This window comes from Typopeltis vanoorti, chromosome 1 (assembly GCF_054136105.1).
Source record: "Typopeltis vanoorti isolate ZY-2024b chromosome 1, IOZ_Tvanoo_1.0, whole genome shotgun sequence".
Lineage (NCBI taxonomy): Eukaryota > Metazoa > Arthropoda > Arachnida > Uropygi > Thelyphonidae > Typopeltis > Typopeltis vanoorti.
This window is the reverse complement of record NC_143549.1, coordinates 183,256,585-183,273,807: the sequence shown is the minus strand read 5'-3', so window position 1 is coordinate 183,273,807 and position 17,223 is coordinate 183,256,585. Positions and strand designations below refer to the sequence as shown.

At 38.0% G+C, this 17,223-nt stretch overlaps 1 protein-coding gene across 3 annotated transcripts in view; it reads left to right on the top strand.

The window, feature by feature from the left end:
- The first annotated feature begins 224 nt into the window (after positions 1-224).
- Positions 225-17,223, top strand: part of LOC150110691 (syntaxin-6-like) — a 136,023-nt gene continuing 119,024 nt past the window's right edge. For all 3 annotated transcript variants that reach the window (XM_090395680.1, XM_090395671.1, XM_090395662.1), the window contains exon 1: positions 225-388. In XM_090395680.1, the coding sequence (XP_090251806.1) occupies positions 354-388 (35 nt within the window). In that variant the 5' untranslated portion in view covers positions 225-353. The remainder of the gene's footprint in view (positions 389-17,223) is intronic.

Here is a 17,223-nt window from a genome sequence, read left to right as displayed (position 1 = left end):
GAAAAAAAAAAGTCAAAATGGCAATAACTTAACATTCACATAAAACTAAATGCAAAAGGAAAATAATAACTATAAACGATTTTAAATAACCACACTGTATTAAAGCACCTTAACAAGATGCAACAAAACCATTTTACAATATTGCCAAAATTCTGTACTAAAAATAGGCGGAGTTTCTTCAAGCTGTCGTTTTCTTCACTGCAGGTCGTATAGTGGATGCGTTGTTGGAAGTAGCGTGGTTAATGTCTTGATTCTTGGTATTTCAGTAAATTGAATTAATTTCGTTTGCTAGAATACACAAATTGCCGTATTAGTTTTTATCTGGATGCGTATTATATTTTGGGAAGAGAGCCATGACTTTGGAAGATCCTTTTTTTGTAGTTAAAGCGTAAGTTTAGATTTCTATTCAAAAGTGTTTAGCAATAAAGTTATAAACATTTAATTCTTTTTGTTTTATTTATTTTTTCTGAGACGATATATGTGAACATGTTATATATCGTGCAATGAAATAACATTTGTTATTGACCAGTAACGAAATTACGACACTACACAAACAATTAAATATAATTATAGCCAGCAATCTGCCGCAAGCAGAATTGTCAAACAAGTTGGTGTGAGAATTGGCATTCGCTTTTCGTGATGAGACCCTGGGTGACATGATTGTAAATCATAGGGAATGTTGTACAATTACCAAGGAGAAAATCTGGAGGTCTCTTCATTGGAACCATTCTGTACCTGGAACAACTGTGGGCTCATTGAGATTTAGTGGCCAGGAGAACTGCTGCATTTCATGTAAGGATTATGACAAAAAACAAATCATGATTTAGTTCCTGGTCCTATACCAAATAACAGGATCTAATTTTCAATTCTTTCTTATTGATGTAAATTATTACTCATTTGGTTGGACCTTACATGTTGTGCTTTATTTAGTAGCATTTTGTCATTTTGTAATATGTTGTTTATATATATAGCTTTTCTACCCAAAATGCAAACGCATTATGGGAAGAATCACTAAATTGTCAAGTGTAATATACATTGTATCCAAGTGCAAAATACTTTCCACAACTATTTCTCTTTCAGTGTATTTAATGAGGTTTTTTCTACTTGTATGTTAAAAACACGACTTCTACAGTGATTATTTTACTTTGGTGTGTTCTTGGATCTGGTTCCCACTAATGAGACTAGTAAATGTCAAAATTGCTCTGGGTAGTGACTCTTCCCATAATCTTTTTGCATTATGGAATACTAAAGGTCCCATAATGAAGTCAAAAGTTTCAGTAGACCAGTCATGAAGTTACTTCATGCTTATGGCTACACTTAGGTATAAGATAAAAACAAGAATATAATTTCATGTTAAGTATGATATACAAGGAATGTGAAGAGCCAGTGAAAAAGAATTAAAATTCAGAGGTAATAATATATGCAAAACAGTGTCAATTCTAAAATCATCATCATTATCATCATCAAATTCCTGCCATGTACCATCAAGGGGTGTACAGGATATGATAGTACTACATGAAAAATTTACATCATTACTAACTTCCTATCCACAATTTTCCTCCAGATCAGTCTGTTACTTGTCAAGACTCCAACATTATCAGGTCTTATATTTCTATCGTCTAAGGCACTTTGTACTGTATCAATCCACCTATATCTTGGTCTTCCTCTGGGTCGTTTTCCTGCCAACCTGACAAAGAACACTTGTTTTCCCAATCTTTCCTCGCCCATTCTGTTTAAATGATCATACAACCTGAGATTAGCTCTGCTAATGCATTCCTGGATGCTGACAATGACAAGTTCTTTCCTAATATCTTTGTTTTTAATATGATATTGGCATATGATACTGTTCATGCCTCTAATCTTTCTCAGGATTCTCATATCTGTGGTCTCTAGTAATAAGTTTTAAAAGAGGTAAACCGTGAGTAGACACATCGGTACACAATAAATAACGGAAAAAACTCACGTAGAAAGATTATTTATTAGTATAATTTTCGCCTGTGACACACAGGCGAAAATTATACTAATAAATAATCTTTCTACGTGAGTTTTTTCCGTTATTTATTGTGTACCGATGTGGTCTCTAGTGTTTTACTTCTGACCCATCTCTCAGATCCATAAGTTAAAACTGGTTTGAACACCGTTTTGTATATAAAGCTAATTTAGTGTTTTGACCAATTTCTTTCTTATTCCATATGAATTTATTCAGTTGATTTACTACTATACCAGCTTTATTGATTCTGTTGTCTATTTCCATATTTAATTTGCCATCTTCACTAAAAATCGTGCCTAAGTAGATGAAATGTTTTACTTGTTCCACAGGTTCTCCCTTCGCAATGCAGTTGACATTTTCAACGATTCTGCCTATTTTCATTGTCTTTGTCTTTTTATTGCAGACCTTCATACCATATCTATTACAACAGTTATTCAGTTTAGTCGAGGAATCTTGCAGACTTGTAGCGGATTTATTGATAAGTATGACATCGTCCGCATAAAGCAAAGAGCTGACATTAACATCTCCAATTTTGATATCATGTTTAATACCACTTTCCTTCATAATGTGATCCATATTGATAATGAATAACAGATGGGATAATGTACATCCTTGTCTTACACCAGATTTAACATTAAACCATCTTCCTGTACTTCAATTGTAACTGCTGACTTACAACTCAAATAAAGACTATTGCTTGATATGATACCCCATTGACACCATGTAACTGTAGCGTATTGAATATCTTCTCTCTTGGCACCTTATCAAATGCCTTTTCCTGATCTACAAAACTCAGATCTTTGTTATAATCCCATGATTTCTCCAAACCATCTTCCTGTACTTCAATTGTAACTGCTGACTTACAACTCAAATAAAGACTATTGCTTGATATAATACCCCATTGACACCATGTAACTGTAGTGTATTGAATAACTTCTCCTTATCATATGCCTTTTCCTGATCTACAAAACTCAGATCTTTGTTATAATCCCATGATTTCTCCAAACCATCTTCCTGTACTTCAATTGTAACTGCTGACTTACAACTCAAATAAAGACTATTGCTTGATATAATATCCCATTGACACCATGTAACTGTAGCGTATTGAATATCTTCTCTCTTGGCACCTTATCATATGCCTTTTCCTGATCTACAAAACTCAGATCTTTGTTATAATCCCATGATTTCTCTACTATTTGTCATAAAGTGAAGATCTGATCCTGACAGCCTCTATTTGGTCGGAATCCAGCTTGTTCTTCACCAAGCTTTTCTTCCACAATTCTTCTCAACCGTTTCTCAAGTATACTTGCATATATCTTATCAGGAACACTCAGTAGGGAAATACCTCTGTAATTCTCATGTTCAGTTTTATTTCCCTTTTTATATATGGGTACTATGAGAGCTCTACTCCAATCATTGGGAATTCGTCCCTCTGTTCAAGCCTTCTTCAGCATTTCTGGTTGAATATCATTTACTCCTGCTGCCTTTCCACATTTTAAGCCTGTGATGGCTTTTTCTACTTCAAGTATGGATATGTATTCCTGACTATATGCCTGTTGAGTGTTTTGTACCACTATTCTATCACTGCTTGTTTCATTTAGCATTTTCTCGAAGTAATTACTCTATACTTCAAGGATATCTTTTTCTCCAGTTTTCATGTCACCTTTATCATCTCTAACTCCTTTTACAGTACTCTTTCTTCCACTTCAACAACCTCCAAAATATTTTGCCACCTTCTTGATATTTATTTTCTAGGTTCTTGCCAAAGTCATCCCATGACTTTTGTTTAGCTAATTTTACACAGTGTTTAGTTTTCTTGTATTTGTCTTCATATTCTCTAAGAGCACAAGCTGACTTATTTGCCAGGAACTTTTGATATGCTTTCTTCTTTTCCTTCACTGCCTCTTTAACTTCCTGTGTCCACCATGGAGTTCTGATTTTTCTGTCCTTGTAATAAACCTCACCACATGCCTCTCTAGCTGAATCAATCAAGGTTTTCTTCAAGGCTTGCCACTGAATCTCTAAAGTTTGATTCCTGTTCTCAAACTCTTTCATTTTTTCTTCAATAATCTTTGTGTATTTTAGTCTACAGTTCACATCTGAGAGCTGCTAGACTTCTATTTGCTTCAAAATTTTCTTACATGTTTTTCTTTTCAATATGAAATTCAGTTTTATCCTGCTAAAGACTAAATAGTGATCACTTCCAATTTCAAATCCTCAGTACACTCTGGTGTCCTGTACCAGGGAGAAAACATCACTATCGACGATAACATAGTTCAATGAGACTTTTCTTATTCCTAGCCTCTTCTCTCCATGTGAATTTGTGCACATTTTTATGTTGGAACATGGTGTTAGTAATAACCAGTCCATGTCCTGAGCAGAAATCCAACAAATATTTGCCATTATTATTAGCTTTGCTCTTTTCTCCAAATTTTCCCAATATATTTTTGTATGTCTGACAATCATTTCCTACTCTGCTGACCAACTTTTCCTTTTTCATTGTGTCAGATGCTTTCTCTAAATCCTCAACAAATTCCTCCACTTCTACCTTAGTAGAACCTTCTGTGGGACCATAGGCACAAATAAGTCTCATTGTCCAGTTCTTCATTCTGATATCATAATTTTTAAAATCAGGAATTAAAAAGCTGGATAACAAATGACAACAGCTATTGCTATATTGATGAATAGCTATATTGATAAAAGTACTGAAATTGTAATTTAAAAAAAAAAGTGATGACAACAATTTTTATAAAATAAATAAAATATCCTTAAATGATGAGATTAAAAAAAAGCATCAAACTCTTCGAAACCGGAGCATTGTGTCTTAACTAATTATTATTATTACTTGACACCTCCACGGATTCCAAGGACTCATCAAGAGAGGGCATCTGCTCTACAACTCTGTCTCCACCACTCAGTCAACCAACTACAATGAACCACAACTATACCAATGCCATCTACTGTCCACCACCACCTAGTATTTTCACTGACAATCACAGACCATGCTCATGGTGGGATTCAAACACGCAGCCTTTTGGCTGGAGAGAAGATACGTGTGAAGAGGCTTAAGTGCTGTGAGGACATCATGTTGGAGGCTTAATGAATTTTTTAACAACACTCAAAAAGAATTAAAATAGACTTTAATACTTCCTATATTTCGTCCTAGTCACTAGGACATCTACGGGGATTACAAAAAAATTAATGTAACATATGCACAAATAACAAACAATACTAAGTCCAACCACGTGGGTGACACTAAAGTCCTATCTAGGTAGAGCGCCCTCTAAGGGCAGTCGTAGGTGGCCTGGAATGTAAGGTGGGAACTCTGGTGATGAGTGTTTCCCAAATCTTCGGAAGCTTAATGCACCCATATTTATTGAGATTTGGTTGGTTTTTGAGAGCTGCTGCTGCTGCTTCTAAGAAAAGTCTCTCTTTCTTGAATTTGCTGTGGTGGAGCATGGTGGTTTTCTTCCATGATACTCTGTGGGTGGTGTCCAAAACATGGTCAGCCAAGCCTGAATGGCCATAGTTGTGTTTGAAGATGTAAGACTTGTGTTCCTCTAGACAGATGGATGCTGATCTGCCTGTCTGTCCAAAGTACGCCAGCTTACAGGAACAGGGTACTTTGTAAACTCCAGGCAGAGAGAGAGGAGGGAGCTGATCTTTCGTAGAACGGATAAAGGTAGCCAGTTTGCGGTGGGGCTTATATGCTGTGTTGTTTTGGTATCTTGGCTATTTTTTCAGATGTGCCACGGATGTAGGGTATGGTGATGGCATTTTTAAAATCTTGTTGACGAGAAGGAAGGGGAATGGGGGAGGAGTTGATTATTTTTTTGATACTGTGATCGCTGTAGCCATTGGAAAGGAAAGTGCTGTGTATGTGGTTAAGCTCATTAGTGAGGGCGGTTTCACTGGAACAAAGATTGTGGGCTCTCTTGGTAAGAGTTTTAATAATGCCATATTGTTGAGAGGGGTGGTGGTGGGAGAGTTTGTGAATGTATCTGCCTGTGTGTGTGGGTTTTCTGTATACGGTGAAGGTAAGTGTATCATTAGGCAGGCGTGTGACTAAGGTGTCTAGGAAGGGCAAACAATTGTTCTTTTCCTTTTCCATAGTGAACTGGATTCTTGGATGTAGACTATTGAGATGACTGAGGAAGGAGTCTAACGTGTCTGGGCCATGAGGCCAAATAGAGAACACATCATCTACATATCTTAGCCAGATAGAAGGTTTGAGTGGGGCTGAGTCTATGGCTCGTTTTTCGAAATCTTCCATATAGAAATTGGCAAGGGGGGGGTGAGAGGGGGGGAACCCATGGCAGTTCCCTCTATCTGCTTGTAGATTTTGTTGTTCCACGAGAAATATCCAGAGTTAATGGCAAAGGAAAAGAGATCTAAGATGTCAGAGGGAAAAACCTTTTCTAAGAGAGATAAGGTGTCAATTAAGGGAATATTGGTAAACAAAGATGAGATATCAAAGCTTACCAATATGTCTGTCTTCTTCAAGGTTAAATTTTCTGTGAGGGCTTTAAAGTGGGTCGAGTTTTTTATATAGGAAGGGGACCTTCCGGTGAGGGGGATCAGAGAGTTGGCCAGCTGTTTAGATAGTCTATAGCAAGGTGCATTGGTAGCATCTACTATAGGCCTGAGTGGGGAATTGGGTTTGTGGATTTTTGGTAAACCGTATATTCGGGGGGGACGGGAACGGAAAGGTTTAAGTTTTTTCGTGACATCTGGGGGCCAGGAAGATACTTTTTTGAGTAAAATTTTAAGTTTCTTTACTTGTGTTTTTGTGGGGTCGTGTTCTAGCGGGATGTAGGTAGCGCGATCGCGGAGGATGATGTTTATTTTACGCTTATATTCACTGGTATTAAGAACGACTGTGGCATTACCCTTATCTGCTCTGGTGATGATGATACTTTTTTCTTTATGTAGTTTCAGGAGAGCCGTGCGTTGGGCATATGATAAATTACTTTTTGGCGGAGAAGAATGCGCGAGGATGTTGGCTACGTGAAGTCTGATGTTAGCTATCTCCGGTAAGCGACCGATTCCACGTTCGATGTTCACCATTACGTCAAGCACCGGCACTTCCTTCGGAGCGACGGCAAAATTATGGCCGAGGCAAAGGGCGCTGACGGCATCGTCGTTGAGCCTTTTGGAAGAGAGGTTTATTACTGTCTGGAGAGGTTGAATTTGTGGTTGTGGTTTGTTTTTCACAAGGTTGCTAAATTTCTTGATGTGTTTATTTTTTATTTTTTGGAATTCTCTCTGTGCGGAAGTTTCCGAAATGCCAGAAAGAATCGACCAAAGTTCAGGGTTAAGAGCGGTGGAGAGCTCTGAGTGTAAGGAGCCAATGGCGGCGTTCGTCACTGTGAGGGTAGCACGTGTAGAGGTGATTTGCTCGCGGAGTAATGCCTGGCTTGCATGGTTATATATACGAAGTGCTTTTTTAGAATGGAAATTGATCTTCATTTTAACGCAGTTTGGTATCACTCTTGTGTCCCGACATCGTTTTAAAAATCCAGCCTATTTAGTTGCCTAGATAGTCGTAGTTTTGACTTACCGTATTGCTTGGATTTGCGTGGTAGTTCTTCTCCATGGATGATTAGAATACGTGTGAAGAGGCTTAAGTGCTGTGAGGACATCATGTTGGAGGCTTAATGGATTTTTTAACAACACTCAAAAAGAATTAAAATAGACTTTAATACTTCCTATATTTCGTCCTAGTCACTAGGACATCTACGGGGATTACAAAAAAATTAATGTAACATATGCACAAATAACAAACAATACTAAGTCCAACCACGTGGGTGACACTAAAGTCCTATCTAGGTAGAGCGCCCTCTAAGGGCAGTCGTAGGTGGCCTGGAATGTAAGGTGGGAACTCTGGTGATGAGTGTTTCCCAAATCTTCGGAAGCTTAATGCACCCATATTTATTGAGATTTGGTTGGTTTTTGAGAGCTGCTGCTGCTTCTAAGAAAAGTCTCTCTTTCTTGAATTTGCTGTGGTGGAGCATGGTGGTTTTCTTCCATGATACTCTGTGGGTGGTGTCCAAAACATGGTCAGCCAAGCCTGAATGGCCATAGTTGTGTTTGAAGATGTAAGACTTGTGTTCCTCTAGACGGATGGATGCTGATCTGCCTGTCTGTCCAAAGTACGCCAGCTTACAGGAACAGGGTACTTTGTAAACTCCAGGCAGAGAGAGAGGAGGGAGCTGATCTTTCGTAGAATGGATAAGGGTAGCCAGTTTGCGGTGGGGCTTATATGCTGTGTGTAGATTGTATTGTTTTAGTATCTTGGCTATTTTTTCAGATGTGCCACGGATGTAGGGTATGGTGATGGCATTTTTAAAATCTTGTTGACGAGAAGGAAGGGGAATGGGGGAGGAGTTGATTATTTTTTTGATACTGTGATCGCTGTAGCCATTGGAAAGGAAAGTGCTGTGTATGTGGTTAAGCTCATTAGTGAGGGCGGTTTCACTGGAACAAAGATTGTGGGCTCTCTTGGTAAGAGTTTTAATAATGCCATATTGTTGAGTCCACTAGACACCTTAGTCACACGCCTGCCTAATGATACACTTACCTTCACCGTATACAGAAAACCCACACACACAGGCAGATACATTCACAAACTCTCCCACCACCACCCCTCTCAACAATATGGCATTATTAAAACCTGGAGTTTACAAAGTACCCTGTTCCTGTAAGCTGGCGTACTTTGGACAGACAGGCAGATCAGCATCCATCCGTCTAGAGGAACACAAGTCTTACATCTTCAAACACAATTATGGCCATTCAGGCTTGGCTGACCATGTTTTGGACACCACCCACAGAGTATCATGGAAGAAAACCACCATGCTCCACCACAGCAAATTCAAGAAAGAGAGACTTTTCTTAGAAGCAGCAGCAGCAGCTCTCAAAAACCAACCAAATCTCAATAAGTATGGTTGCATTAAGCTTCCGAAGATTTGGGAAACACTCATCACCAGAGTTCCCACCTTACATTCCAGGCCACCTACGACTGCCCTTAGAGGGCGCTCTACCTAGATAGGACTTTAGTGTCACCCACGTGGTTGGACTTAGTATTGTTTGTTATTTGTGCATATGTTACATTAATTTTTTTGTAATCCCCGTAGATGTCCTAGTGACTAGGACGAAATATAGGAAGTATTAAAGTCTATTTTAATTCTTTTTGAGTGTTGTTAAAAAATCCATTAAGCCTCCAACATGATGGAGAGAAGATAAGCTAACTACTCGGCCAACCAGGCCAGCATAATTAAACGTGAAGGAACAGGAATTAACTATAAAAAAAATACATGAACTGATTGTATGAAGAACAAGGAAAAAAATGTGTTGATGAGTCAGTAATTATTTTGATATATAAGAAAGAAAACGAGCAGGCATTCAAATTAGAAGGGGAGGGCTGTGTTATTAACATTCTGCTTGCAAGAATAATCCTATATGTCCAAGATATTACAGGAGAATACCAGGCTTGATTTAGAGAAATATTCAATAAAAGTGTTTATTACAAATTATTACATGACACCTTCAATCAGTCCAGGGACTCATGTTGTAGCTGAAGAGATAGTATTGCAAATCAGCTGAGAAAAAAAACGGAGTATCTAAAAGTCAAACTGGACAAAGCATACAGATTGTTTCGCGATGGATAATGTGATATTTAAACATGTAAATATCTTTGAATATTAATACAAGTTAAAACACTCTCTTAGAAATCTGCAAACTATCAGACCCATTGTCATGCATGTTAAAACATGGAATAAAACATAAAATAGTTTGGAAAGATATTTAGATCCATTAGAGACATCATATCAGAATGAAGAGGATTTAGCCAAGAACTATATTAGAATTATAAATCAGTACTAATATAAGAAATGGTTAGCTGAATTAATGAGGAAAGTGAAAAACCCAAACAAACACCCCACTTGGACACTTCATCCAAAAGCTGACATCCACAGAGATATGAATAATTTTGCAGATCACTAACCGGAAGGAGAAGAAAATGAAAAAGAAAAGAGTGGAGGTGAACAGTATTCACAGCAAAGAAGATTTGGAAGTCATTACCTACTAATATGTCATCAGTTAGTAAAAGAAATTCAGGACAATAAACAAATTGCTAAAATGACAATGATACATCATTAAACCATCTGCCATTGTGAAGTACATGAAAAGACACATCCTCCCTCGGAAGTCTGTACTAGTGGCTGCAATCTTTTGTGATTACCAGGTGAGGAAGGCTGTTCCAGAAAATAGAGGCACAGAAAATTAATGAAATTGAAGCCAAGCAGAATCAGAGGATTCGAAGTTGGTCAGTGTATTTGTATTTATCAAATACAGGTAACCCTTGTATAACGCGGATGTTAGGTTCTGTAGAAATGCCGCATTATATAAATCGCGTTATACGAGACATAGATCACATAGAAAAAGTAGGGTCAGGTTCCGAAATCGTTTTTTTTTTTTTTTTAAATTATATAAACAACAATCACATATCCACCAAAAACAATATTTTTATTTAATTCATGTAAGTTAAGAAAACATAAACTGACAAATACATCGTATAAAATTATAAAAATTACAAATTGTACATAAATTTCATTGCACATAATGCATAAATGTTTTAGACACAATAAAATAAAGCACATATTTTAATCGTCATCACTGTCTTCAGAAATAACATTTTGTAGATGTTCTTTAAGTGGCTGGAGGTCGTCACTTAAAGAACATCTACGAAACGTCACTTGAAATCTTTTGGACATCATTTGTATAATTCTCATTGCATACTTCAGCTGGTTTAGTCATCAAGAAGTCAGTAATAAGACTTTGCTTTCCACTATGTTGCAATTTTTTATCTAGTTCATAATATGGCGCTAAACAAATATTGAATTGTCTCGTGAATTTTCCTGAGCACTCCATTGAGGGATCATTATCCGTAAAATAATTTCCTAACTTTCTTGCCAAGTCCAATCCTTCTGCTAATTTCTTTAAACTGAATTCTTTAACAGATTCATCACAATCAGAATCTTGGGCAGAAATTTCCCTGCCATTTGGTTCGACGCCAGCTATTAATTGTACCAGTTCCTCCTCATTTAAATCTGTTTTTCCATCAATTAATTCACTAATTTCGTTTTCAACCATATCGCAAAATCCTTCTCCAACAAAAATGTGTGCAATGTTTATTATACGACGTAGCTCGGCATCCACTGGAGGTACGAAATTTTGTTCCATTACAGCTTCAGGCCATATTTTTTTCCAGCTAGCATTTACCATAGAGGGTTGTAATTCCTTAATGGACAGAGAAATAATTTTTACACAATTCAATATTGAAAACTCTTTCCACGCTTGAGGCAGTGTCATGTTTGGATTAGATTCCATTTTTTCCAAAATTAATTGAAATGTTTGCTGAATATAATATGACTTAAATGTTGATATTATTCCTTGGTCGAATGGTTGAATAAGTGAAGTAGTATTAGGTGGCAAAAAAGTTATTTTAATGTTCGGATGGCTTAAATTTGTTGGGTGGCCTTGTGCGTTATCTAAAAGTAGAATTTTGAAGTCCATATTCTTTTTCTTTGTGCAACTTTCTAAATCGGGTACAAAACACTTGGAAAAAGCAATTTTCAAACATGCTAGCTGTAACCCATGCCGTTTTGTTGGCCCGTCAATAAACAGGTAGAATGGACTTGTCGACCCCTTTCATCGCACGAGAGTTTGCAGATCAGTTAATAAACATTGGTTTTGTCATGTAATCAACTGATGCATTACTACAAAACAGTAGAGTAATTCTATCTTTGGAAACTTTGAATCCAGGAGCTGATCTTTCATTTTTCGAAATATAGGTGCGTTTTGGCATTTTTTTCCAATATAACCCAGATTCATCTGCATTGAACACCTGGTCTGCACTGTAACTACCTTCTTTAATGATTTTTAAAAGTTCTGCTGGGTATTTCCAGGCAGCTTCAACATCTGATGCTGATTCTCCCTGGATTTTAAGATTATAGAAAGAAAACCGCTTTTTAAAGTTTTCGAACCAACCCTTACTGGCAGAAAATCCATGCTGAGAGATTTCTTCTGAAGAATCTGATTAAGTTCCTTTAAATGTTTATAAACTTTGAGAGCTTTTTGCTTAATAAGTGTCCATCCAAAGAAATTTTCTTTTGAGTGCAATCTTCTATCCAAATCATTAGAGATTTCTCCATTTTTTTCTATTAGAATATCGCGAACACGAGCAACGCGCTTTGCACTTACCGTTGACCCAGCAATAACAGTTTCTCGGATTTTATGTTCATTTTGTTTGATTGTTCGAATTGATGATTCATTTAAATTCAGATTCCTTGCAACAACTCCTGGTTTTTCTCCAATTTTCAACTGATCCAAGATTTTAATTTTTTCTTCGAGAGAAATGAATTTCCTCTTCAATGTTCGTTTTTTCCCTTTCGTTGCAGTTTTAGTGGCCATTACAGTAAAAATAAACTTTTATATTAAAAAAAAGCATTACATATGTATGTAACTCACCAGAAAATAAACTGCTCTGCTTGAGAATAACACACTTATGATTTTAAATGCGCTTTCCTGGCAGAAAACGGCAATTTTCAACAATAAGCACTTTATACAGTAAACCCTAGATGCCGAACCTATGGCACTCATGCCAGAGGTGGCACGTCTGAGAAATTTGCTGGCACGTCAATGATTTACAGGTGATATCCTTTTATACGCTTATAAATTATTCAAGTTTTTTTTTTAATTGTTACAATATGTACAAACTGAATTTTGTTTTACACAAGACAGCAGCTATAAAGACGTACATATGATTGGTGCGGTATTAACAAAAGATCGTGCGACCCAAAGACAAAAGCAACCAACAATTGTTGAGTTGAAATGCTAATTCTCTTCAATCGAATTCCATAACATCTGAAATTGTCATAACAATATTCACTATTAGTTTTAACACATTCACAACAGGGTGTCATTTATCGTTCCGATGGAACTTCTCATTACTGACTGGCTCAACTCACACAAATGTTTCAACCCGTGGTTGAATTTTATGGCTTCTTGTTTGCATTTGAGGTGGCAGGCGAACTCGCACACTCATTATATGGCATGTTTAAATTCTTGTTTGTCTTTTATTTTAAGTTAGCCTTTGTGATCTGTCATAATGACATCGAGAATTTCAAATGCAATAAAACAAACACTTATTTCATAACTGAAAAATTGGACAATAGTTTTTAGTTAGATATTGTATTTCTGTGCAACATATGATGTTGCTTAAGTCTATACAGCATAGTTTCTGTGAGGGGAACATGTGATTTAATACATAGTGCCGTTTTTATTCCATCTGTCTCTAATTGCACTATTTGTTGAGAATGACACAGACTGCAAAAGCCCTCTGTACAGTACCTTATTCAGTGATACAAAAAAAACTTAATTTGATACTTATAACAATTTGTGCGATATGAGCAGACACAAATTTGACAGGATTCCACATGGAATTCTAATCAGTAAATTGCAGCATATGGGAATGGACATAGGGTTGGTGAGATGGATAGGAGGGTGGTTGACGGAGAGATATCAGAGAGTGGTTTACTCGGGAGTAGAGTCCACAAGACGGCCTGTGACTAGTGGTGTGCCACAAGGATCTGTTCTTGGACCACTGCTGTTCAATTTGTTCATAAATGATATAGGAAATGATCTGAGAGGAACAGTTCATTTGTTTGCGGATGATGCGAAGTTGGGTAAGGCAATAGTGAATGCAGATGACGTCAAAATTTTGCAGGATGATTTGGATAGATTGGAGGTCTGGGCTAAGGAGAATGGATGTCAGTTTAATGTGGCAAAATGTAAGGTTATGCATTTTGGGGTGAAAAGATTGGCGGCAGTTTACTGCATTGGTGGAACCGTGCTCCAGGAAATTGATGAGGCACGAGATTTAGGAGTGTTGGTAGATAAGGAATTGAAATTTAGGGGACACATTGCAAAAGTGGCCAAATCAGCTCATGAAATCACTTGGTTGCTGACGTTGACAAGCAGGTTATTGTTCCTCTGTATCGAGCCTTGATAAGACCCCATCTAGACTACTGTGCTCAGATTTGGTCACCTAGGTTTCTTCTTGATGGGGAGGAGGTGGAGAGGATCCAGAGGCGAGTGACCAAGATGCTAGCAGGTCTGTGGAATGAACCGTATGAGAACAGGTTGAGGATTTGTGGGTTGCAAAAATTGGTTGATAGGCAGAGGAGGGGAGATATGATTGAGACATTCAAATTACTGAAGGGTTTCTATAAAATTAATTCAGAAGATATTTTTGAGAACAGGGCTGGTTTTGGGAGGACTAGGGGACATCCATGGAAACAACTGGGCAAAAGTGTGGTTAGTAAAGGTGTTAGAGCTGGGTTCTTTACTTTTAGAGTAGTGAATGAGTGGAATGCGCTCCCTGAGTCTGTGGTGGATGCTGTGACAGTGAATGAGTTTAAGGCGAGGTATGATAGATACTGTATGAATGTCAAATAGTTGTGATGAATATGATTTGGGGCCTCCCTCGATGAGTCCAATGACTCCCTGGAGTTGCCCGTAATAATAGTAATAATAATAATAATAATAAAATTTAAAAAAAATAAAATAAAATAAAAAAATAAAAAAATCAGTTAACGCCTTTTTATTCCCATATACAGGAGTAGGCGAGGCCATTTAGCCCCATCTAACTTTTGTAGACTGAGTGGGCAGTTCAATCTCCACTGGTACCAATCAGAGATAGATGGCCCAAGGCTATCACTAATTAAGCGGTACACAGTGAAGAGAGACGGCTCAAAATGTGCTGCCATCTCGTGGTCCATAACCCTAACACAATATATTTAATGTCTGAAATAATGTGGGTTCTACGGTCGATTTTCTTGAGTTTACGGGACGAAAAACCCGAGCTTACGGGACGAAAAACCCGAGTTTCCGGGAGGAAAAACCCGCTTGCCCGTGCCAGAGATCGACTAACTCGGGAACCGGTCGAAAAAAGGCTTAGAAAAATTTCCTCTAGTCGCCGACTAGACTCGAAACCAAGTCTTCCTTCGTGCTGCCAAGTGTCGTGGTGTGCAAACGCCACATCCACTGAGCTACACAGGCCTTATTTTTAAGTCCCGCAGTGAAAAATATGAAAAACAAAAATAAAGGGTTACTAGAAATTGTAGACCACGTTGAACAAGGGGTACCACAATTTGTAGACCACGTTATATCGAAACCGTGTTGTGTAAGTACCGCGTTATACGAGGGTTACCTGTACCTGGATTTTTATAAATTTAGAGGGAAGTGGAAGAAATGTGAATGCCAGGTGGAAAACATCTTATCAGGTATGTGCAGAAAGTTTAAAAAGCGTCTATGTAATCTTTGAGTGAAAGAGGACATAATTTTGAGGCTGAAGAAGACGTAAATACAATGTGCTTGTGACAGGAGATGTTAGAGACAAATGCAGGTTTTTTTTTTTTTTTTGTTGTTCTGAGGATTGAGTGTTAGAGGTAATGGTAGGTAAAGCAAGTTTTTTGAGAAAGAAGACAAAACTGTATTTTAGTTGTATTGAAGTTGACAAGATGCACACTCTACTGACACGGAGATGAACATTTATTATTATTATGGGCAGCTCCAAGGAGTCCTTAGACTCGTCGAGAAAGGCCCAACATCATGTGAAGAACAACTATTCAACATTCACACCAGTGGCGCTCCCAGGGAGGGGGCCAAGGGGCCTCCCCCCCCCCAAAAAAAAGAAAGAAAGAAAAAGAAAAAACACCAGAAAATTTTCCAAAAATATTTTCCTAATTAAAATGATTTTTTTTTATTTATGTTGTGTCGTGACTTCTATTTCTATACTACTTATGAATTAGCCGTCACATAAGGTGGACCCTATAGCTCTCGGGAATCTTGGCCACTGTTGAACGTGAGGCAAATGCAGTATTGCTCTGTCGGACTGAGCACTACTTCGTTTGCCCAAGCCGTGCCAAATAAGATCCAGGGTATCATGTATTGGCAATCACTGCAAATGCTCAGTTATAGCTCGTATGCAATGCGTAGTGCGTATTTTCAAATCGTATACTTAACTCTCCCCCCCCCCCAAGATTAAATCCTGAGTGCGCAACTGTCACACAGTATCTATCATACTTCTCCTTGAACTCATTTACAGTCATGGCACCCACAACAGACTCTGGCAGCTTATTCCACTCATTTACCACTCTTCAAGTAAAAAACCTAGCTCTAACACCCCTGCCAGCCACACTCTTACCAAGCTTCCATGGATGGCCCTGAGTCCTCCCACTACCAGTCCTATTCTCAAAAATATCTTCTGAATTAATCTTATAGAAACTTTCAGTAATTTGAATGTCTCAATCATATCACCCCTTTTCCGCCTATCAACCAATTTCTGCAGCCCACAAATCTTCAACCAGTTCTCATAAGGTTCATTCCATAGTCCTGCTATTATCTTGATCACTCATCTCTGGATCCTCTCCACCTCCTCCCCATCGAGAAGAAACCCTGGTGCCCATATCTGGGCACAGTAGTGGGGTCTTATCAAGGTCGATACAGAGAAACAATAACCTGTTTGTCTCTGCTCGTTAAAGTGTTTTTCAGCAACCAAGTGATTTGATGAGCTGATTTTGCCACTTTTGCGATGTGTCCCCTAAACTTCAACTCCCTATCCACCAACACTCCCAAATCCCTGGCCTCGTCAATCTCCTGGAGTACACCACCAATGTGATATACTGCTGCTAATATTTTCACCCCAAAATGCAAAAACCTTACATTTTTCCACATTAAATTGATATTCATTCTCCTTAGCCCAGTCCTCCAAACTATCCAAATCATCCTGCAAAATTTTGACATTCTGAGCATTCACAATTGCTCTACCTAACTTTGCATCATCCGCAAACAGATGCACAGTTCCTCTAAGATCCTTTCCTATATCGTTAATGAACAAATTAAACTGTTGCAGTCCAAAAACAGAACCCTGCGGCACACTGCTAGCCACTCTCTGATATCTCTCCATCAACCACCCTCCTATCCATCTCACCAATCCTATATCCATTCATATGCTGCAGTTTACTGATTAGAATTCCATGTGGTATCCTATCAAAGGCTTTAGCAAGGTTAGAATCACTGTAAACCCGTTACGCTTATCCAGTTCAGCCGTCACTGTGTTATAGAACATGAGCAAGTTACTGAGGCATGATCTACCTTTCACAAAACCATGC